Source organism: Euleptes europaea, chromosome 7 (genome assembly GCF_029931775.1).
Source record: "Euleptes europaea isolate rEulEur1 chromosome 7, rEulEur1.hap1, whole genome shotgun sequence".
NCBI classification, from domain to species: Eukaryota; Metazoa; Chordata; class Lepidosauria; order Squamata; family Sphaerodactylidae; genus Euleptes; species Euleptes europaea.
In genome coordinates, this window is record NC_079318.1 from 85753912 (window position 1) to 85776290 (window position 22379).

Consider the following 22379-nt stretch of genomic DNA (forward strand, 5'->3'; position numbering starts at 1 on the left):
AATCTGTCCCCAGGCGTTCCAGCCCGTTCCAGCCCGTTTCTCGCACAGTTCTTTGGCTTCATTTTCAACACCCTCCTCCAAAACTAGCACTCCGAGTGTCCTTTTAGCATCTCTAACAGACCTTTGCCTTTCCACCTGCTTTTTTTGGAGGCACATTTTGGGGACACTCTTCCTTCCTAATTTGTTTACCGGTGGATGACCGTAGGGCTGGAGGTCTGATAGATTGCGGCTAGTTTTAAAAACTGTCACCCTGCTCTAAAGCCGGAAAGTGATCTCGACCACAGATGCTGGGTTCTTTGGTTTTCTTGTCCCTTCTGGGTGGTGGAGAAGCCTTGGGTAGGCTGCTGTTTTGGGGTTGCAAAGGCCAAAAGGTGGAGGGCCCCCCCAAAGGATTCAGCTATCAAAGACCCGTCCTCGCTCTCTGACTCAGAACCTGCTGTATCCCAAGGAAGGGGAGATGGCAGTACTTGAGAAGCTGAACTCCAGGATGTCCGGCAGGGCAAACCTGACCTTACCATTGCTGTGCCCTTAATGTAGGGTTGCCAACCTCCAGGTAATATAGGGTAGCCATGTCCCTCTTTGCCACCGGTGGGAGGTTTTGGGGGCGGGGTTTGGGGAGGGGAGGGACTTCAATGCCATAGAGTCCAATGGCCAAAGCAGCCATTTTCTCCAGGTGAACTGAATAGCCATGAATAGCCCTCTCCTCCATGAACATGTCCACTCCCCTCTTAAAGCCTTCCAAGTTGGCAGCCATCACCACATCCTGGGGCAGAGAGTCCCACAATTTAACTATGCGTTGTGGGAAGAAATACTTCCTTTTCTCTGTTTTGAATCTCTCACCCTTCAGCTTCAGCAGATGACCCCGCGTTCTAGTATTATGAGAGAGGGACAAAAGCTATTACAATTGATTTCCAGAAGACCAAGAGTCACTTCCCCTGGAGGAAATGGGGTGGACTCTATGGCGTTATACCCTGCTGAGGACCCTCCCCTCTCCAGGCTCCATCCACAAAATTTTCAGGTATTTCTCAACCCAGAGCTGGCAACCCTGCTTCTGACTGTTCTCCCGTCAATCTGATGGACATGGCTGCAGTTTAACAGAGAGCGCTTGATGCACACATACTTTGCTGCTTTTGGATCAGGGCCCAGGCCAGCAGAACTCTGAAAGGAGCAACATTCCCCAAACCAGTTCTTTCAAAAGACATCCTCTTTGTGATGCTGGGGAAGTCGAAAGACCCGTTTGTTACTTGGCAAAATTAAGGATGAACTTTCCTGCTTTGCTGTTGCAGTGTAGCCCATCCTTCCTCCAAATACTCACTGCCGTCTTTTAATCCTCATGACAATCCTGCGAGGTAGGTTAGCCTGCGAGTGAGATGGCGGGGGACTCTGGTTTTATCGGACTAGCTGAACGTCACCTGGTGAGCTTGGTGGGTGGTAGGGTTGCCAATCTCCAGGTGGTGGCTGCAGATCTCCTGCTATTACAACTGATCTCCAGGTGACAGAGATCAGTTCCCCCGGAGAAAATGGCCACGTTGGTAATTGGACTCTATGGCATGGAAGTCCCTCCCCTCTCCAACCTCCCCCTCCTCCGTCTCCACACCCGAAATCACCAGGTATTTCCCAACCCGGAGCTGGTAAACGTAGTTGCTGAGGAGGCATTTGGATCCAGATCTCCCCAGCCCTGCCAAGGTACTGGTTTGTTTCTCCACATCTAGGTGAGTCTTGTTGATTGCTTGGTGTGTGTGTGTGTGTGTGTGTTTAGGTCTATGACTCACAATTTTGTGCATACTTTCTTGGGAAGAAGCTTCCTTGAACAAAGCGAGATTTATTTTTGAATAAGGTGCATAGAACCAAGCTGCAAAGCTATTGTTCTTTGCACACTTAGCTCCAAGCAAGCTCCATTGAACACAGTGGTGTTGACTCCTGAATCAGCATGTGTACGCTCTGGCTGTTGACACTGGGTAGGCATACGTTACGGACCGAGCGCAGATGGTGCTTATACTTGTGTTCTCATATATTATCATTTTATTGTGGTAAAGGCAAGCAGCTGTGGCAATTAAAAGCCCCCCAATTTGTCTGAAGTGGAAACTTTAAATTATTTTGTGTGTGTGAAATCTACCTTTGCTTGCTCATTAATCTTATGCCCACTAGGGGGCAACATTGCCCCAAATTTCACATCAGAGGCTAGCAGGGAGGCCTTGCATTGGATAGAGCAGGGGTCGGCAAACTCATTAGTCAAAAGAGCCAAATATCAACAGTACAACTATTGAGATTTCTTTTGAGAGCCAAATTTCTTAAACTTAAACTATATAGGTAGGTTCACTGTTGATTAACTTAATAAACTTTAAAGTTTTAAGTCTTAATTAAACTATAGGTACACTGAATAAAACTTGATATCATACTTAATAGTGATCTTATTTATTGATAAAAATTAAGTTGTAAGTCCCTGCCATTTCCCTCTCCCCATCTGGAGTCCTCGTCTGGAGGCCTGGTCTACTGCCATAAAAGCCTATTGGTAGACCTGGCCTCCTCGGAGTCCAGGTCTAGCGCCAAGAAAGCCAGCGGGCAGACACGGCCTCCCAATGGGACCCAGCCAGAGGCCAGGTACACCAAAGGAAGGACAATTTATGGGTGAATGGGAGACTTGGAGGGTTTATTGTGAAACTGAACTTCAACTGGGGGAATTTAAAGGTTACTCATTGATCTAATCCGTTTTTCAAAGATATTGCTGAAGAATATGATAAATTATCTTGTTTTTAGTTTTTAAATAACTTCTTTATTACTATATACAATGCTTAATAGTTAAAATTTACAATTGTTATATTATATTTGGTTCAAAACAATGAAATAAGCATCTCTGGCTTGAAATATTTTGTAACTATAACTGAACTGATATTGAGCAAAGCAATTATATTTAGTTATACAAAACATATTAGGATTAGAATCTTTAATACAAAAGAGCAAATAGATTCATAACAAGATGGAGGAAGATGAAGGGGAAGTCTTTTATATTTACTTAATAACAAAGTTGTATTTTCAACAATAATGTATTTTCTTTCTTATTCTTATTGGTAAAATGTACACATTGTTGGAATGTTTGTTTATAATGTTATAGAAAATAATAAAAACTCCCCTCCCCAAACCCTGCCCCAAAAACCTCCCGCTGGTGGCAAAGAGGGGCCTGGCAACCCTATCAATTGACTTCAATTAATGGAGAAAGGTGTAATTCTGTCTAGGATTGCACAGTTTGTATCTATGAATTGTTATCTTTGAATAACAACAACTATTTCCAAGCTTCTGCCTTGCTGTTTATCCCAGTCTTGCTGCATTCATAGCAATAGTTATCAGATGGGTAGCCGTATTGGTCTGCAATAGAAGAGTAGCATTCAAGTCTAGTAGCATGTTAAGATACCAACAAGATTTCCAAGGTATAAGAGTCAAAGCATGAGATTGCTTCATGTCATCGTATTCCCGATTACTACATATGGGTGTGAAAGCTGGACAATGAAGAAAGCTGATAGGAAGAAGGTAGATTCCTTTGAAATGTGGTGCTGGAGGAGAGTTTTACGGATACCGTGGACTGCCAAAAAACCAAATCAGTGGGTTATAGATCAAATCAAGCCTGAACTGAGTCTAGAAGCTAAAATGACTAAACTGAGGCTATTGTACTTTGGTCACATTATGAGAAGACAAGAGTCACTGGAAAAGACAGTCTTGCTAGGAAAAGTGGAAGGCAGCAGGAAAAGAGGAAGACCCAACAAGAGATGGATTGACCCTATCAAGGAAGCCACGGGCCTCAGTTTGTAAGACCTGAGCAAGGCTGTTAAGGATAGGACATTTTGGAGAACGTTGATTCATAGGGTCGCCATGACTCGGAAGGGACTTGAGGGCACTTAACACACATACATGAGATTGCTGAACTTAAATTCCAAACAACCCCCAGGGCTGAACAAGGACAGAGGATTCTTATCTCACTACAGATGCTAATTTTCTGCCTCCAAGCATTTCCCCTCTTCTCTAATCAAGCTGATTACAGATACGCATTGTACCTCTGCATCCTGACTCATTTCTTTGCACCACCCCTCCCACCTTCTGACTGGGGAATCTCCATTCCCACTTATATCTGACGAAGGGAGCTTTTGACTCTCAAAAGCTTATTCCCCGGTTTCTAAAGTGCTACTGGGCTCGAATCTTGCTATTCATAGCGATAGAAGCTTAGAGGGTGATTTCTTTTTTCCCCAGGATCTTTTTACTATGAGAATGTTGGAGATACTGGAAAAAAAAAAACCACCCTGATACAGGGCAACTCTTGGGTGAGCAGAACTGGGAAGGTAAGGTGGGTAGAGACATTACAAGTTACTTTTTTTATAAAAAACAACAAGCCAGGCTTAAACCTTTAAGTGGAATCTGCTAGGGCTGCCTGGAGGAAAATGTCCTGTCCCTTTTACAGAGTCTTAATGGGAAGTCATTTCCCAAGGGATGCCATGAAAAGCTTCAACTGCCCATTTCCTCTGTTAAAGGTACAGAATATTTTTTCTGTGGCAGCGGAAATCCTTTGCTCATTTACCGGAAAGTAAGCCCCATTGACCATAATGGGATTTGCATCTAAGTAGGCATGCCTACTTATGAGAAGACAAGAGTCACTGGAAAAGACAATAATGCTAGGAAAAATTGAGGGCAGCAGGAAAAGAGGAAGACCCAACATGAGATAGAATCATAGAGTTGGACCACCAGGGTCATCTAGTCCAACCCACTGCACAATGCAGGAAATTAACAACTACCTCCCACCCCCACACCCCCAGTGACCCCTACTCCATGCCCAGAAGATGGCCAAGCTGCCCTCCCTCTCATCATCTGCCTAAGGTCACAGAATCAGCATTGCTGACAGATGGCCATCTAACCTCTTCTTAAAAACCTCCAGGGAAGGAGAGCTCACCACCTCACAAGGAAGCCTGTTCCACTGAGGAACAGCTCTGACTGTTAGAAAATTCTTCCTAATGTCTAGACAGAAACTCTTTTGATTTAATTTCAACCCATTGGTTGGCTTGACTCTATCAAGAAAGCCATGGCACTCAGTTTGTAAGACCTGAGCAAGGTTGTTCACAACCTTGGAGGATATTTTGGAGGACACTGATTTATAGGGTTGCCATGAGGCGGAAGCAACTTGACGGCACTTAACACACATACACACAGGCATGCCTAGGATTGCACTGTAGGGTTGTATCTGGGTTGCGGGGAGAAAGAGAGACAAACTAACTGGAGTTGCTCCCCTCCCTTCCTTTATCAGATATGCAGGAATCATCTCTTGACTTTCTTCCAAGCAGGAACCTGAGCTCATTGTGACAGATCAGGCTGCCGTGATGGTGTGATTGTGAGTCAGTCCTCTGAGGTGCTGTTTACCCTTTGAGCGATGGCAGGTACACTTTTTGGCGCGTGATGCGCAGCCATGGTGACATGCTCACTCGGCTGCCTGAAACCCTGGCACACTCTTAGCACATCCTGACCTTTGTTGGGTGATAACCTGACACCTACGATAACAGAGACAGGCAGGCGCACAAGGAAGGTGTTGTTTTTGGGGGGGCTGACATGGTTGCATGGAGGCACAGTGGATTCTGCAATGCGCAGAACTCATCAGGCAGGCCGGCACAAGGAGCCTGCAGCGAGATCTCAGCGGCACACGTAAGACACAAATCCCAAAGATTATTGCAGAACTTGCTTGCAAACAACAAGAAGTGTTGGTTTTTATATTCCAACTTTCTCTACCACTTAAGGCAGAATCAAACCAGCTTACAATCACCTTCCCTTCCCCTCCCCACAACAGACATCCTGTGAAGTAGGAGGGGCCGAAAGAGCTGTGACTAGCCCAAGGTCACCCAGCTGGCTTCACGTGTAGGAGTGGGGAAACAAATCCAGTTCACCGGATTAGTGTCCGCCACGCATGTGGAGGAGTGGGGAATCAAACCCGGTTCTCCAGATCAGAGTCCACCTCTCCTAACCACCGCTGTTAACCTCTACACCATGCTGGCTCTCTGCTTTAGGATCACAGCTGCTTATAAAAGGTGATAATGTTGCAAGAGTATTAACAGCAACCTCTGCCTGGTCATTATGCTAGTTTCCCTATGGAAACCTTGATAACTATTGTACACATTCTCTTCAATGATTTCTGTTTACTAGGTTCAGTCCTTATTTTCTGATCGCTGGCCTTAGTAATTCACTGTCATGTGAACCTGCCTTATACTTATGTGTAGGTGTATGTTTTTGTAATGTTTAAATTTTTAATTAAAATACTTTAAAAAAATGAAGCTGCCTTCTACTGAATCAGACCCCGGCACACTCTTAGCACATCCTGACCTTAAGTTGGCTGCCACTGGACGGCCCATTCCACACATACACAACCGGCTTGGAGAAAAGTGTCCAGTCCCTTTAATGAAAGTTAAATGTGTGGAAATAGGCAGCTGAAGCTGTTTAAGGGAGGGAGGTAAAGTCCCATTAAACCTCTGTTTGAAAGACAGGACATTTTTCTCTCTCCAGGCAGCTGGCAATCTTATTTGCAACTGGATTTTCCTGTGCGGACATGTCAAATCTGGCCATGAATAATTGCTGGAGCGCAATGACAGCACATTGCTAGAGAGCAATGACAGCCCAGGTGCTCCCAATCACGCATCATGTACCTGCCCGCCATCCCCTCGTCCTCAGAAGAAGGCAATCCTTTGTAACCTTTGGTGTTGTATGTTTTGGATGTGCTCACTGCTGCATGGAAACGAGGGTTGCCAGCCTCCAGGTACTAGCTGGAGATCTCCTGCAATTACAACTGGTCTCCAGCCAATAGAGATCAGTTCACCTGGAGAAAATGGCTGCTTTGGCAATTGGACTCTATGGCGTTGAAGTCCCTCCCCTCCCCAAACCCCGCCCTGCTCAGGCTCTGCCCCCAAAATCTCCCACCGGTGGCGACGAGGGACCTGGCAACCCTAAGGTGGCAGCCTCTGGAAGCCACTTCAGGCCTAGAGGCAGTACTGGAAGTCTGCAGCCACGCCAGATTCCTCAACCGGGGAGGGGGGATTGGAAGGAAGCGCACTAGAGCTCAGTGGGTAAGGGGGGGATGGGATCCCCCCTGTGAGTCTCATGGCCCCCACTTTTGTGATAGAACCTGGCAACCCTAATGGAAACCCCTCCCTGGTATTATTTTTAACAGCATGCTAGCAAGGACACACCTTCTCCCAGATGTTTGCAAGGAGTTTGCTTTCTCATAAGGCAGCAAGCACACAGGGAATGCTCCCACTTACAGGCCGGCATTCTTGGAAAATCCTCAGGAAATCCTCACTGTTGGATTCTCTGGATTGTCTACACTGGTGTTTCCTTTCTTGTGTGTGTGTGGGGTTGCTCCAAGGAGGACTGCTCTGTGCTGGCTGGGGGTGGGGGGTTAGTCCTCAGACCACAAAGCTGCTAATGCATGACCTTGCTGGATCTTGGGCCCAGGAGCCTCATTATTAACCCGGCACGAATCATGAATTGTTAATGCCATCGATTGAGCGCTTCCCTGCCGCTGAAGCCCGCTGCCTGATAAATTCAATTTGAAGATGCTTTATGGGCAAGAGGGGGCTCCGGCCTGGAGGTTACCTTCAAGGCCAGCAGCAAAGAGACAGAAGTATGAAATGGGAACGCACCCATTCAGATAGGGTTGCCAACCTCCAGGTCCTAGCTGGAGAAGTCCTGCTATTACAACTGATCTCCAGCAGATAGAGATCAGTTCACCTGGAGAAAATGGCCACTTTGGCAGTTGGACTCTATGGCACTGAAGTCCCTCCCCTCCCCAAACCCCGCCCTCCTCAGGCTCTGCCCCAAAAACCTCCCGCCAGTGGTGAAGAGGGATTGGGCAACCCTAGGTTTACTCTGTGTGGCAGTGGCTTGTGGGGAATCTGATCTCTGATGGAAATCTTTCACACCACCTACGGCTGGATCCTTTTAACTGGAGATGCCACTAATTGAGCTGGGGATCTTTTGCAGGCTGCTGCTCCCCCGGTGAGCCCCGGTCTCTCCCCAAATTCCGCTCTAGTTCAACAGAGACTTCTCCAACGATGCTCCGTCTCCCACTTCTCCTTCAGCCCACGTTGTTAGGCGAGTTATTTTTAAATGTGATCCTCTTCGGCATGAAACGTATAAATTATATATATTTAAAAAGCTGCAAATACCCAATCAAATTAAACGCAAGATTGGAGGTTTGAAAGTTGCAGCTTAATTAGCATTTTTGCAAAATGGCTCATTTGTGAATATTTGCAATTGCAAATGGAAGTTGGGCTCCAGAGATTAATGTTTCAGCATGAATGTGACGATCAGCTGCTTAGCTGGCCTTGGAGAATTGGGGGGGGGGATGAAAGGTGTTGCATATTCTTTCTTTCTCTGGGTAGCAGCGATAATTGGTTCAGGCTCGTGAAGGCACTGCCAATGAATGCCTATGCTCTTGCCTCCTAGGGTTGACAGCCTCTAGGTACTAACTGGAGACTTGCTATTACAACTGATCTCCAGCCGAGAGAGATAACTTCATAGGGTTGCCAGATCCCTCTTTGCCACCAGCGGGAGGTTTTTGGGGCGGAGACTGAGGAGGGCAGGGTTTGGGGAGGGACTTCAATGCCATAGAGTCCAATGGCCAAAGGGGGCCTTTTCTCCAGGTGAACTGATCTCTCTTGGCTGGAGATCAGTTGTAATAGCAGGAGATCTCCAGCTAGTACCTGGAGGTTGGCCACCCTAGGGAGGGGTCAGTTCATTCATGCCCTGGAAAGTCCCGTGAAGACAGCCCTGTGATTGGTTGTGATGATCAGGAGGTTAGGCCCAGCTTTCTCCACAAGTGTACCGAGTAAGAAAAAAAAGTCATCCCTTTTTCCTTGCCACCTCCCCTCGCTGTCAGAAAGACACTTGTATTAAGCTCTGGAAACTTTACACCTCAATGACCAACTACAGTGTGTTAGGACTTCAGTAAGTAAACAGCAAGTTAGCTTGTTTTCCATGCATCCTGCTGCCACTGAACAGTATTGCCTAGTTTTCATATCTTTTTTCTAAATTTCTCTAATAAAGCTCTTTTTTTAGCTTTTAATTGTGAGTTTACTGGGGCCAAGCCCAGGTGAGCTTGGTTACGTTACCACTCAGCAGCCGGCCTGCACAAGTGAGAAAGCGGACTATAAATACCACAAATAAACAAATAAATGTTTGGTTGTGCCCCCCACTGAGAGCACGGCTTCATGGGCTGACTGCTTACCTGGGATGAGCACCTGACACCTCCGTGTGCAGAAGGCTGGCCCTGGCACCCTTGCTGTACTTGGATGATTTCGTGGAACTAGCTATCCAGGGATGGCTGCAGCCTACACAGGCAGGGGCACTGCGGTGAAACTCCAGTGGGAGCAAATTGAGTCACAGACCAATTCCTCCCCATGTTTTAATCTTCGAGGGATCACTTGTCTTCACAGTTTATAAGCTCCTCGTGGGGGGGAAAGGGTTCAGAACCCCCCCCCCTTCTCCTTTAGGCTACTGGCAGAAGAGCATCTGTCTAGACATTAGGAAGAATTTTCTAACAGAGCGGTTCCTCAGTGGGACAGGCTTCCTCGGGAGGTGGTAAGCGCTCCTTCCCTGGAGGTTTTTAAGCAGAGGCTAGATGGCCATCTGTCAGCAATGCTGATTCTGTGACTTTAAGCAGATGATGAGAGGGAGGTCATCTTGGCCATCTTCTGGGCATGGAGCAGGGGTCACTGGGTGTGTGTGGAGGGGAGGTAGTTGTGAATTTCCAGCACTGCACAGGGGGTTGGACTAGATGACCCTGGTGGTCCCTTCCAACGCTACGATTCTATCATTGCTCATTCCTTGGCTGAGAGCTGGTGCATACATGTTTGGAGACAGCACAAGGACAGCATGCACATGCAACTCTGTCCATACTGATTTTTTTAAAAACACATTTTTTTCCTGAATCGTGCAGTCTCATTGGGGTTCGAGAATCCACCCCCAACCATTACCCTGCCCCTGTTTTTTGACACCAAACGTGGATCCCTCCCTTTAGCAATCTGGAGAGCAGCAGCCCAAATATTGTTCCCAGAAACCAGACAGCAATTCCGTTTTGCTCGTGACCTCCAGCCCCCTTGGTTCCCCCCCCCACCAGTCTGAGTGGGTGGAGGGGCTAATCTCCCCCCTGCTCCTCCACCCCCACCCCCCATACTGCGTAGGATGAGAACTGCAGCCAAGAAGCAGCCAGCCAGCTGAACTGTGTCTCCAGCCCCCACGGAGGGCTCACTTAATTCTCTGGAAATTTGTTCCCGGTTTGAAGATGACAATAATAGCTTAAGAATAATTGACGCGTTAATAGGAAGATGCCTTCAAACACTGCTTTTGCCCATTTTGGCGAAGCAGAGACGGTGTGTGGGGGGAGGGAAGCGATTGAAGGCGGAGGCGGGAGAATAATTTAAGCAGAGACGTTGCAGAGGAAGGCGGCGGAAGGAAGGGAGAGATTTCCCTCTAGGAACTAGGGTTGCCAACGTTTCCCCTTTCCTGTGCTCTTGTGCCCTTAACGCCCGCCTGGCAGGCTGAAATGTCACTGGCGAGGCATCTGCCGCCATTTCCATATGTGTCTGGGAACAAACTCTGCATGCTACAGTTCTGAACCCTGGGAGGTACCCATTTAAAGCACAGCCAAAGCAGTTGGCAACCTCTAGTCCATTTTTTCCCTTGTCCCAACATCCGTCTGCCTTAGTCTTGCTAGGGGTAGGAGCAGGATTTCCAACTGACCGGGGAAAAAAGCCAGCCTGGCCTGTTCCTGTGCTATTAACAGAGGTCTGATCTGAAAAATTCAGCTGCTGAAGCTTTTCATGGTATGGAGCTAAATGAAAGCATCTGGATTCGAGTCCAGTAGCACCCTACAGACCAACAGGTTTTTTGGGATATAAGCTTTCGAGAGTCAAGCTTATACTCTGAAAATCTTAGCATAAGTAGTAGTCATGAATAGCCCTCTCCTCCATGAACATGTCCACTCCCCTCTTAAAGCCTTCCAAGTTGGCAGCCATCACCACATCCTGGGGCAGGGAGTTCCACAATTTAACTATGCGTTGTGTGAAGAAATATTTCCTTTTATCTGTTTTGAATCTCTCACCCTCCAGCTTCAGCAGATGACCCCGCGTTCTAGTATTATGAGGGGGAAAAGCTTCTCCCTGTCCACTCTCTCCATACCATGAATAATTTTATAGACCTCTATCATATCCCCTTAACTGCCTTCTTTCCAAGCTAAACAGCCCTAAGCATTTAACTGCTCCTCATGGGGCCATTGCTCTAGTCCCCTGATCATTTTGGTTGTTCTTTTCTGCACCTTCTCAAGCTCTGCAATATCGTTTTGTAAGGTGTGGTGACCAGAACTGCACACACAGTATTCCAAGTATGGTCTCACCATAGATTTGTTCAAGGGCAGTATGATAGCAGCAGTTTTATTCTCTATTCCTCGACTAATTATGGCCAGCATGGAATTTGCCTTTTTCACAGCAGCCGCACGCTGAGTTGATGTCTTGCTGGTCTCTAAGGTGCTACCGGACTTGAATCTAGTTGTTCTGCTGCAGTCCAGCACGGCTACCCTCTGAAATCATCCGCCCGTGGCTGCAAGTCAGAATTTGGCCATACTAACTGGGTGAGGGCAAAATTAGAATTCAGGGCCTGCTGCTATTCTTAGGCTGGGGAGGGGCAGTATGAACAGGGACACAAAGGCCATTTATGCAGGGTCAATTTTGATGCTCGCTCAAAGTTCTTTTTTTAAATGCAACCTTTAAAATGCCTATTCCAACCCCCCTCACTCGCCTGCTCTTTCGCTCCTTTGTTTACATGGAGCAATGGTCGTTTGCATAGGGAAGCCACGTTTGTGACTTTTCATGGTTCTTTCAGTAAATGCTTCTAAATGGCCAAAGACTCTTTAGGAGGCTGAGCGGAGAATGACCTCGTGACGTGGAAGAAGGGCATGGTGTGAAGAGCCCTTGGAGATCGAGGGAGCTCATGAGCCGTAGCAAAGGATGCTGGGAAAGAACACACCTCCACTCCCTCTCGCACTCGCTACGTCTCGGTGTCATGCACACACAACGGACACCAAAGCACGACTCTGTGTCATGAGATCATATACATATACATATATATCGTTTTTCTTTCCCCAGCTTTAGGCGAAATTTTTTTCATCAGTCCCACATCACATCCCTCGGTCTTGGCGGCAGTCCCTGTCATTCCTCAGATGTCGATTCCTCTCAGCCAGTTTCTGTTCCTCGGTAAACTTTGCCAGGAAAATTGTTGTGCTCGGCGATTCTGTTTTGCTCCCTCACCCTGGGGTAGGAAGGAGCGGGGAGGGATCATGGCCCCATCCCCCTTCCGTCCCCGGGTGAAACAACCTTGTAAACATTCAGCCTAGGCCCTCCTCCGCATCAGTTCCTTTTGCCCCCCCACCCCAAGCTGACTTTGCTTTGTGCACCGCAAAAATGAGAAGGCATTCAGCAACCCCCCCCCCCCACTCCCCAGGAGAGGGCTCAGCGGCCAAATATCCAAAGAGAGGGGAGTGTCTTTAATTTCAGAGCCAGCGTACGATATCTGCCCCCCACTTTCTACTTGTAATCTGGCCTCGGGTTTGGCAACATGGAGGAAGAAATGAAAAGAAGCCAGTCGTGAAAGAGGGCAAGGGTGTGGAAAGTGGAAGATGGATCTCACCCTGATAACCCCCCTTCCAGGCAGTACCAATGCTCCTCACCACTGGGGATTGGTGGGGGCCCCCCAATAAGTAAGAAAGGGCCGCTGCTCTGGAGAAGGAAGAAGCCACGGAAATGAGAGCTCGACAACAGGAGGAGAAGGCAGCGGGAGAACAAGAAAGACTCCCCCCTCCGGCCAAATCAAATTGGTCCTTGGCGTCTGGGAAGAGAAGCGGCAAAGGGCAGAATGTGCAAAGATGGGGGCCGTTTTTCTCCCCGCGGAGGGGGTCCATCTGCTCTGATCCTTTGCCTTCCGTCCTTCAGGGCTGAGGAAGGCTCTTAAAATTGGTACTGCCTTCCTCCTGGAGGTAGAACAACTGCTGGGAAAGAGGGGCTGGTGATTCTCCCCCCCACACCTGGCCACTATGCCCCTTCCCCTGATGCTGGACCCTTCTGAGCGCAGGGAAGAAAAAGGGGAGGATGTCGGCCCCATGCTTCCTAAGACCTGGAGCTCACAGGCAGCGGCCGAATCTTGTGGAGGCCAAGATAAGGTGTACAGCAAGAAAGAGAAGCAGGAGGGTTTTCTGGTGGTGGGGGGGGGCAGGTTGCTATGGGGATGGCTATGCAATCTCTAGGATAAGATCGTCCCCTTCCAAACTCATATCCGGCTTGACGTAGATTTTTTTGATGGTGCCCGACAAGGGGGAGTTGACCACCATCTCCATCTTCATGGCGCTCAGGACGCAGAGCGGCTGCCCCTTCTTGATGGCGGCCCCCTCCTCCACTTTGATGTCGATCACTTTCCCAGGCATGGGGGCCCCAATCTGGCCTTTGACATCTTTCAGGGCTTTGGGGTGGAAATGCATTTCCTGCAGCAGAAAGGAGGGGGTGGGGAGAAGAAATGATAGGATCGTCGTCAAGAGGTCTTCCTTCCTTCCTGATGTGCTACCTTTCTGTATGTGGGGAAGGGTGAATCATAGAAATCATAGAGTTGGAAGGGACCACCAGGGTCATCTAGTCCAACCCCCTGCACAATGCAGGAAATTCACAACTACCTCTCCCCCCACACCCCCAATGACCCCCGCTCCATACCCAGAAGATGGCAAAAAATCCCTCCAGGATCACTGGACAATCTGGCCTGAAGGAAAATTGTTTTCTGACCCCAAAGTGGCAACTGGCGTTACCTGGTATATGTAAGAAAGGGCCATGAGAGCCAAGTACTGACCTTCCTTCCCTCCCTCTCAAGATCTGCCTAAGGGAACCTCTTTTTGTTTTGAATATGGGAGAATGGAAAAGAAAGAAAAGGAGGGACAAAATGGCTGTAAAGTGGAAACATTCTTCCTGATGTGCTAGTTTTCTACCTGCAAGGAGTTTGGTCTTTGTTAAAATGGGGGCATAGCCAACCGGGTGCTTCTCCCCTCTGCGTTCTAAAGTAGCAGCATCTCACTTAATTCTTTTGAACATATGAGTCAGCTCATAAGAAAGGGGACAGACAGATAAGGAGGGATCTGTTGACTGCTATCCGCTGTGACAGGTAATAGACCCTCCATGTACAATGGTAATACAAATAGAAGATGGTGCGGACAAATAGGGCAGGCATCCTCTCTGTGTCAGTTCCTCGAGGCTTTTGGCTAGCTGGCTGAAAATACCCTAAGGCAAAATATCCAAAAGTAATGCAGAAAACTGATTTTTTTTAAAAGAAATTTTATCCCCTATCTGTCCCAAAACTTATTTCTCTATCCAAGGTCCTTTCCATATGAAAAATGCAAGTGTATGCATTACGATGAAGCGATCGCTCCATTTTCCATGTTGAATATCAGTGTGGATCCTGCGGATCTGTTCTGCTCAAGGGGCCTGCCCTTCACCTTTGCATCAGGGGCGGCTCTAGCCACTGAGCAAAAGCCACCCCTGTGAACAGAATGGATCCGCAGGATCCAAGCCAAGACATCCAACGTACGGACAATCAACATGGCTGCATTAGAACACCCACTGACATAAAACTCTCTCGTTACTTCATTTTAATCCATAAACTTGTATTTGCCGCTGGAAAGAAACAGCAGCAAACTCAAAATACACCGAGGAAGACTGCAAACAAAAATCAGTCTTCTGCAGCATCTCTTGGATTTTCCTGGAGGTTTTTGCACCCCTTTCTGTGGATTGGTACAGCTCCCTTGTTTCCACATGTGCTGCTGTTAAGATGGGCTGCCACGGTGGTGCAGCGGTTAGAGCGCTGGACTAGGATATGGGAGACCCAGGTTCGAATCCTCATTCTGCCATGGGAGCTTGCTGGGAGACCTTAGGCCAGTAGCCTGTTTTTAGCCTAACCTACCTCACAAGGTTGTTGTTGTGAGGATAAAGCGGAGGAGAGGAGAATGTAAGCCACTTTGCATACCCATCGGGGAGAAAGGTGGGGGTAGAAAATGAAGTAAGTAAGTAAGTAAATAAGGTACCAGATGCTGGATTAGACAGCGCTTTGGTTGAGACTTGCCAGGCAGGCCTTGAGATACCTAGGGAATGGGACCACATGAAGTAATAATAAAAACCTAAAGTGCTTCTGCGTACGTGCAGAAAGACAAATGTGGTCTCGGGCTGCATCAACAGAAGTATAGTGTCCAGATCACGCGAAGTGCTGGTATCGCTTTACTCTGCTCTGGTTAGACCTCACCTAGAGTACTGTGTTCAGTTTGGGGCACTGCAATTTAAGAAGGATGTAGACAAGCTGGAACGGGTCCAGAGGGCAACAAAGATGGTGAGGGGTCTGGAGACCAAGTCCTATGAGGAAAGGTTGAAGGAGCTGGGTATGTTTAGCCTGAAGAGGAGAAGACTGAGAGGTGATACGATAACCACCTTCAAGTACTTGAAGGGCTGTCATACAAAGGAGGGTGCCAAGTTGTTTTCTGTTGCCCCAGAAGGTCGGACCAGAACCAACGGGTTGAAATTAAATCAAAACAGTTTCTGTCTAGACATTAGGAAGAATTTTCTAACCATTAGAACGGTTCCTCAGTGGAACAGGCTTCCTTGGGAGGTGGTCAGCTCTCCTTCCCTGGAGGTCTTTAAGCAGAGGCTAGATGGCCATCTGTCAGCAATGCTGATTCTATGACCTTAGGCAGATGATGAGTGGGAGGACATCTTGGCCATCTTCTGGGCACTGGGTGTGTGTGGGGTAGTTGTGAGTTTCCTGCATTGTGCAGGGGGTTGGACTAGATGACCCTGGTGGTCCCTTCCAACTCTATGATTCTATGAGGGGCCAAAGACAGCTGGGAAGGATAGTCACGAGTTTCAGGACTCAGCGAACCCCCTGCCGAAAACAAGGCATCGGCCCAAGCAGGGGAAGAAAAGGGCCCGTGCGTATTCATCATTCGATCACCCTTTATGCGTAAGAGTTTTATTTTTAAGCTCTCGGCTAATTTCATCGGTGGCAGCTGATTGTTATCTGCTTTATAACCCTAATGCTGATGAAGCTGGTTATTTATAATATGCGTAGGGCTGGTTGGAAGGAGGAAATGGGAGCCCTTTTAATTACCAGAAGGTTATTCAAAGCAAACAAACACTCATAAACACGCAATAAATTCTCGCAAGCTCCTGCCAGTTACTGTATGCCTTTCCAGCTCTGCTGCCCTCGACCATATGGAGGTCTCCCACACCCCCAAACAACTCTGCTCTTTCTCTCCTTGCTGCCCCATGCGGCCCGCTACCACTCTCCAAACGTCCAGAGTCCTGTCGCTTATCTCCCTCCTCGAAACCCTCTTTTTCTTTCGCACAACCCTGAGTCCCCATCTTGAACTCAAACAAAGCTGATAAAGAAGAAGAAGAGTCGGTTTCTATATGCCAACTTTCTCTACCACTTAAGGAAGAATCAAAAAGGCTTATAATCACGTTCCCCTCCCCCTCCCCACCGCAGACACCCTGTGAGGTTGGTGGGGCTGAGAGAGTGTGACTGGCCCAAGGTCACCCAGCTGGCTTCACGTGGAGGAGCGGGGAAACCAACCTGGTTCACCAGGTTAGCCTCCACTGCTCATGTGGAGGAGTGGGGAATCAAACCCGGTTCACCAGATTAGCGTCCACCTCTCCAAACCACCCCTCTTAACCACTACACTACACTGGCACCTATCTCCTTCCCCCATTTTCATCCCTCTCTTGCCTCCCCTGTGCCCTCTTTTAGATTGTAAGGTCCTCAGGGCAAGGACCTATTTTCTCGGATGTCACTCCATAAAACGCAGTATCCGCCAATGGTGTACTATCAAGAATGGAATTACAAAAAAATAATATCCAGGTGTACTGAGATACAAGGCTGATCTGCACTCCCCAGCTCCAAAAACATCTACATTTTAGCAGGGTCTAGGCCCCCAACCACTCTCTCTCCCCCTCGCCTTCTATTTATTTATAATGTGACCATTAGTTCCTCACCTTCATGGCTTTGGTGTCCTTGACCAGAATGGAGCGCAGCTGCCCGTTGAGCTCAAAGAAGACTTCCCGCTGTCCGGCTCGGTTCAAGTCACCCAGAGCCAAGGCCTTGATGTGGAGGGTCTTGCCGCGTTCCAGCTCTACCTGCACGGGGAGACAGTGAGCTGTGAGCTCCCCCTTCTCACAGGTCAGCCCAAGCGGAGTTTAAAGAAGATCTTAGCTTAAGAATTATGCGCCGGACCAAAGTCTAAGAATTGCACAATGGCTTCTAGACCGGTGGTCTTCATCCTGTGGGTCAGAGCCCTTGGGTAGGTTGCAGAGCTTATGGAACCTATAACATTTTTTTCGCACTGCATTTGGGAAGGACCTGCTGCTAAGCGTGCATTCGAAGAGAGCAAGGGTGCCACGCTTCCTGTGTCTTTATAGCAGACAAGCAATGAGGAACAGCAGGGCTGAGACATCAGGCCACTGAGGATTGGAAAGACCTTCTCTATTGCTTTAACCCTTAGCTTACTCCACATGCTGGTAAACATCTGCTACACACTTTCCTGGCTTAGGCACTGGTGATGTCATAACTAGGGTTGCCAACCCCCAGGTACTAGCTGGAGATCTCCTGCTATTACAACTGATCTCCAGCCGATAGAGATCAGTTCACCTGGAGAAAATGGCCGCTTTGGCCATTGGACTCTATGGCATTGATGTCCCTCCCCAAACCCTGTCCTTCTCATGCTCCGCCCCAAAAACCTCCCACTGGTGGCGAAGAGGGACCTGGCAATCCTAGTCCTAGCCTTGGTTCCCCTTTTTCCTGTCATGTGACTGTGAAATCACATGCTTGCAGCTTTGTGAGTCCCATGCTGCCCCCCTAGGGGTGCAAGTTGGGTCTGGGGTCTGGAAAGGTTGAAGGCCAGTTTTAGACTCTTGTATCCATAGCTCGGAAAAAAGGAAAAGGACAGTTTCTTCCTCTCGTAGATAGAAACAGTGCGCATTACTGTCATTGTTATTAGTATTACTATTATTATTATTATCGCTATTATTATCATCTCTATTTATAGCCCACTTTTCTCACTGAGATCTGCTTCCTGTGTCAATGCTGATATATTTCAATGAGTCAGTGTTGTATCATTCTGCACTTACCAAATGTCGGTCACTTGTGCTTCTAAGGAAAATTACAAACCCGACGTGGATTTTCTAAGCTGTTGTGAACTGTTAGCATCTGCAATGTAAGTTTTCTAGTCGTTTTTAGGTGGAATATATGTAAGCGAAGCACAAACTCTACCACTGAAATATGTCCCCAATCCTACTGTCTCATTTTTTTGTGTGCCACTCTCTCAAACATGGTTTTAGGAAGCAAGTGGGTTGCCTCTTTCCTCCACAACATACTGATGGATGGAATGAGACGCCAAACTCTTATCATCCATTGTGGTCCCGGAAACAAGGAGTGGTGCTGTTTTACCCTTGATATGATTAACAGAGAATAAAGAAAGCACATATGACTTGGGAGGCGACATCAAGGGAGGGTTGACCTCTGCGCTGTTTGTTGACTGGGTTGGCCACTGTGTGGGACAGGATGCTGGACTAGACGGACTACTGGTCTGACCAGCAGGGCTCTTCTGATGTTCTTACGAGTTATGGACGGAGTAAGGAAGGAACAGCACCTGCCTCAGAGGGGGCTTGTCTGGAAACTCCCCCCTCCCCAAGTCAAAGATATCCCCATGGTCACCTCAAACTCCTCTGCTATCTTGGGTCCCTCCAGGAACAGGCGGGTGTTGAGACATTCGACTGGGCCGAAGTTGGCTGAGAATTCCTTGAACTCATCGAAGACCTTGGGGTACATGGCGGCGGAGAGAATATCCTCCGGAGTAATCTCCTCCTCTTTGTGCTTTTCACACAGCTCTTGCTCCAGCTTCTGGAAGTCCATAGGGGGCAGAGAGGCCCCTGGGCGACCCTCGATGCGGGGCAGGTCTTTCAGCACCTAGGGAAATGAGAAGAAAGCCAGTGCATGAGCCGGAAGTGGCAGGAGCAGCCAAAGGTGTGGCTGAGGAAACCTCCAGTGATAACCAGGGAGGATTAGCGATGGAATTGGGGTTGTTGGTTTAAAAATAAATAAATCGCATTGTACATTTTTTGTTTAAACATTGTTGTATTAAGCGGCCTGAATATTAAGCGGTCTGAATATAACATAACCTATCAAAACCTATATTCGCTTAAAGACGAATCCACAACCCATTTTGTTAAAGAAGACTTTGTATCAAAGAATGAACCAGGTGCAAAAATATGTGACATTTGAGGTCAAAGATTATGACCACCTGGATATCATCACAAGGGCATTTCCTCACTTGCTAGTGTCACAAATCTCTTCCTGGGGTTGCAACGGAACTCCGACTGTTCATCCCCTGGTTACTAGGGAACACCCCCACTGAGCTCTCACCCCCAGTTGCCAGGCAGCTCCACAGAGCCCCGCCCCTAGTTTCTAGGGAACCCCCACTGAGCTTCTCCTCTAGGTTGCCAAGGAACAAAGATCACATTACATCTGACAATGACTTTTTTGTGTGAGTGAGGAGAGAGAGCACAGAATTTTGATTTAGTCTGATCATGCTCAGATGGATTCTTTGTCCAAGACTGCAGCCAGCAGGGAATCTTTGGTTCATAGTGCGTTGTCAACAAATTGAGCCATTTATCTAGCATTTTCCCCAAGAATCGCTTAATTGGCAAACATCACTTTAAAAAATAAATTGTCTTCCGAAATTTTTCGACCCTTATTTAGCAGATGTGGCAAAAAGCCTCAAAAACAACGGATATCAATCTACATGAGGCTACATTCCATGGAGTTTGACAAGGAAACAGAGATGGATTTTTATGTGGCCTCTGCAATTTGCATAGATTAAATATACAAGCTTATGCAAACCAGGGCTCCCATTGTTTCTGAAGTAATGTCCACAATCTCTCCTCCTAATGGGCAAGCTAGCTTGATCTTGCCAGATATCGGAAGCTAAGCAGGGTCGCCTCTAGTTAGTACTTGGACAGGAGACAACCAAGGAAGTCCAGGGTTGCAACACAGAGGCAGGCAATGACAAACCACCTCTGTTCGTCTCTTGTCTTGAAAACCCTACCGGATTGCCATAATTCAGTTGTGACTTGATGGCACTTTCCCCCACCAATGGACAAGAACCCACCATAGTTCACAGCTCCTTCTCCACTGGCCACCAAGAAACTTACCTTGGATCGGAAGGGTTCTGGGAAGCCCCCGTATGGGATGCCGATGTAGCCTTGTAGAAACTCTACCACCGAGACTGGGAAGGAGAGCTCGTCTGCCTGGGCTTCCACATCCTGCTGCGTCAGGTTGTTCTGAACCATGAACTGTGCCAAGTCTCCTACGATCTTTGAAGAGGGGGTCACCTGTAGGGAGGAGGAAGAGAGAGGTGAGTGGTGAAGTCCTTAGCTGATAGAAGAGCAGAAGGCATGATACCCCTTAAATTAAATGCCGAGGTCCAATGGATTGATGGGACCAAAGCTTAACTTACTTATGAAACAAACACACAGAAAGGTTGTTTATGCATGGGAGTTTTACCTGGGGCTCGATGCTCGCTAGTCCCACACTTTTCTGTTGCCAATGGTAAAAATGCTATGCACCAGCACAATCACCAGCTCAAGTTCAGAAGCGTGAGTCCCCGCCCCTTGAAAACACTTCTTAGTAATTGGCTGCAGTGCTTACTGTGAGAAAAAGTTCAGTTCCCCTCTCCTCCTGCCCCCCCCTCGGAAACCCAAGTGCCATGTTTAAAAGCATTTCACATAAAGGAGCTCTTTTAAAGGAAAGGAATGGAGGGGGGGGCGTCATTTTAAAACCCATTTTTGGTGACATCTCTACGCAGAAAGAACTCCGGCTGGGAGATGAAAAATCAGGAAGCATTTGCATCCCCGCCCCTTGAAACGCTGCTTTGTAATTGGCTGTAGTGCTTACTGTAAAAAAAAAAAAAGTCAACTCCCCCCAGCTCCCCTGTCCCACACTTTGGCTTATGCATGGAGAGGAGGACAATTTGACCCAGGCTGATCTCAGGAGAGATCGAAGAATCGGGATTTAACAGCAATGAGAAGACCCGGGATTTGTGAGGGCTGGCCGCGAGGTCATCTCTGAGGGATGGAAAATGCATGCATAACTCCAAGGAACAAGCGAGTCAGTGCGGGGGCGAACATGAGTCTAAGTACCCATGCATAAAGGACCAAAGTCTCTGGCACTAGAAAAGAGTGCACTGTGCAAAGAGTTGTCAAGCATATCCTTGTATGATTGGTGCTAGTATTATACATAAGATCCAGTAATATGATTCAGTTATCTCTGAACCTCCACTTGTGGTCCTTCAAATAAAAGCAGCCCTCTGAAGGAGCCCTTCAGAAAGAAGTCACAAATACTGCTGCCCATCTTACCCTCTTTCCAGTGGTGGAAAGCAGTAACCAAGCAGAAAGGGCCGGGGAACCGCAGGACCAGAGTTAGGCATCCTTACCTTGATCAGGTCTCCGAGTATTTTGTTGGCTACTACATAGGCCTTCTTCACCTCCTTGAATTTGTTCCCCAGCCCCATGCTGTGGGCCTGGAAGTGCAAGTTGGTATACTGTCCCCCGGGGATCTCGTTCTCGTAGACATCGGCGTTGCCAGATTTCATGGTTGCCGTGCAGTCAAAGGGGGCGTAGAGGCCCCGAGTAACCTCCCAGTATTCGCTGTAGTCGAAAACTCTCTCCATCTGGATCCCTGATTCAATGAGGGCAATGGGGCAGGGGAGAAACAGAGATCACGCCCAGTGAGCCCCAACGTTAAGATAGAAACAGGGAGCCCTACAACCCTGCCCACCAGTATTCCTATATGGTAGATGGGGGTTGAGGGTGACGGACCTGCCTAAAGCTCCCGAGTAAAAGGCAGAGTCAACATTTGAACCCGAGGCATCCTGATTTGCACCTCAGTCACTTATCCACTCTATTAGACCAGTTCTCCTGTCTTTTCGTACAGCCGAGATTTGAACTCAGGATGCAAACCTCACCCCACTGGATCTCATTCCCATAGCACGGGGTGGAACCCTAAGGATCCATTCAGTATAGTTAGAGCGCTGGACGGATCTGCAAGACCCAGGTTCATATCTGCACTCTGCTACAGAAGCTTGCTGGGTGACCTTGGCCCACCCCATCTCACAGGGCTGTTGTGAAGATAAAATGGGGGAGAGTAGAATGATATAAGCAGCTTTGGGTCCCCACTGGAGAGAAAGGTGGGGTATAAATGAAGTAAATGAATACAATAATCCCTGGAGCCTG

General features: G+C 48.0%; 1 protein-coding gene across 1 annotated transcript in view; it reads right to left on the bottom strand.

Annotated features, from left to right (window-relative positions):
• Positions 1-13284: 13284 nt before the first annotated feature.
• PC (pyruvate carboxylase) overlaps positions 13285-22379 on the bottom strand; it is a 327688-nt gene continuing 318593 nt past the window's right edge. The window contains exons 16-20 of the mRNA XM_056852467.1: positions 21581-21825; positions 20301-20480; positions 18805-19056; positions 17088-17228; positions 13285-13549 (exon numbers count right to left, since the gene is read on the bottom strand). Of these exons, the coding sequence (XP_056708445.1) occupies positions 13301-13549; positions 17088-17228; positions 18805-19056; positions 20301-20480; positions 21581-21825 (1067 nt within the window). The 3' untranslated portion in view covers positions 13285-13300. The remainder of the gene's footprint in view (positions 13550-17087; positions 17229-18804; positions 19057-20300; positions 20481-21580; positions 21826-22379) is intronic.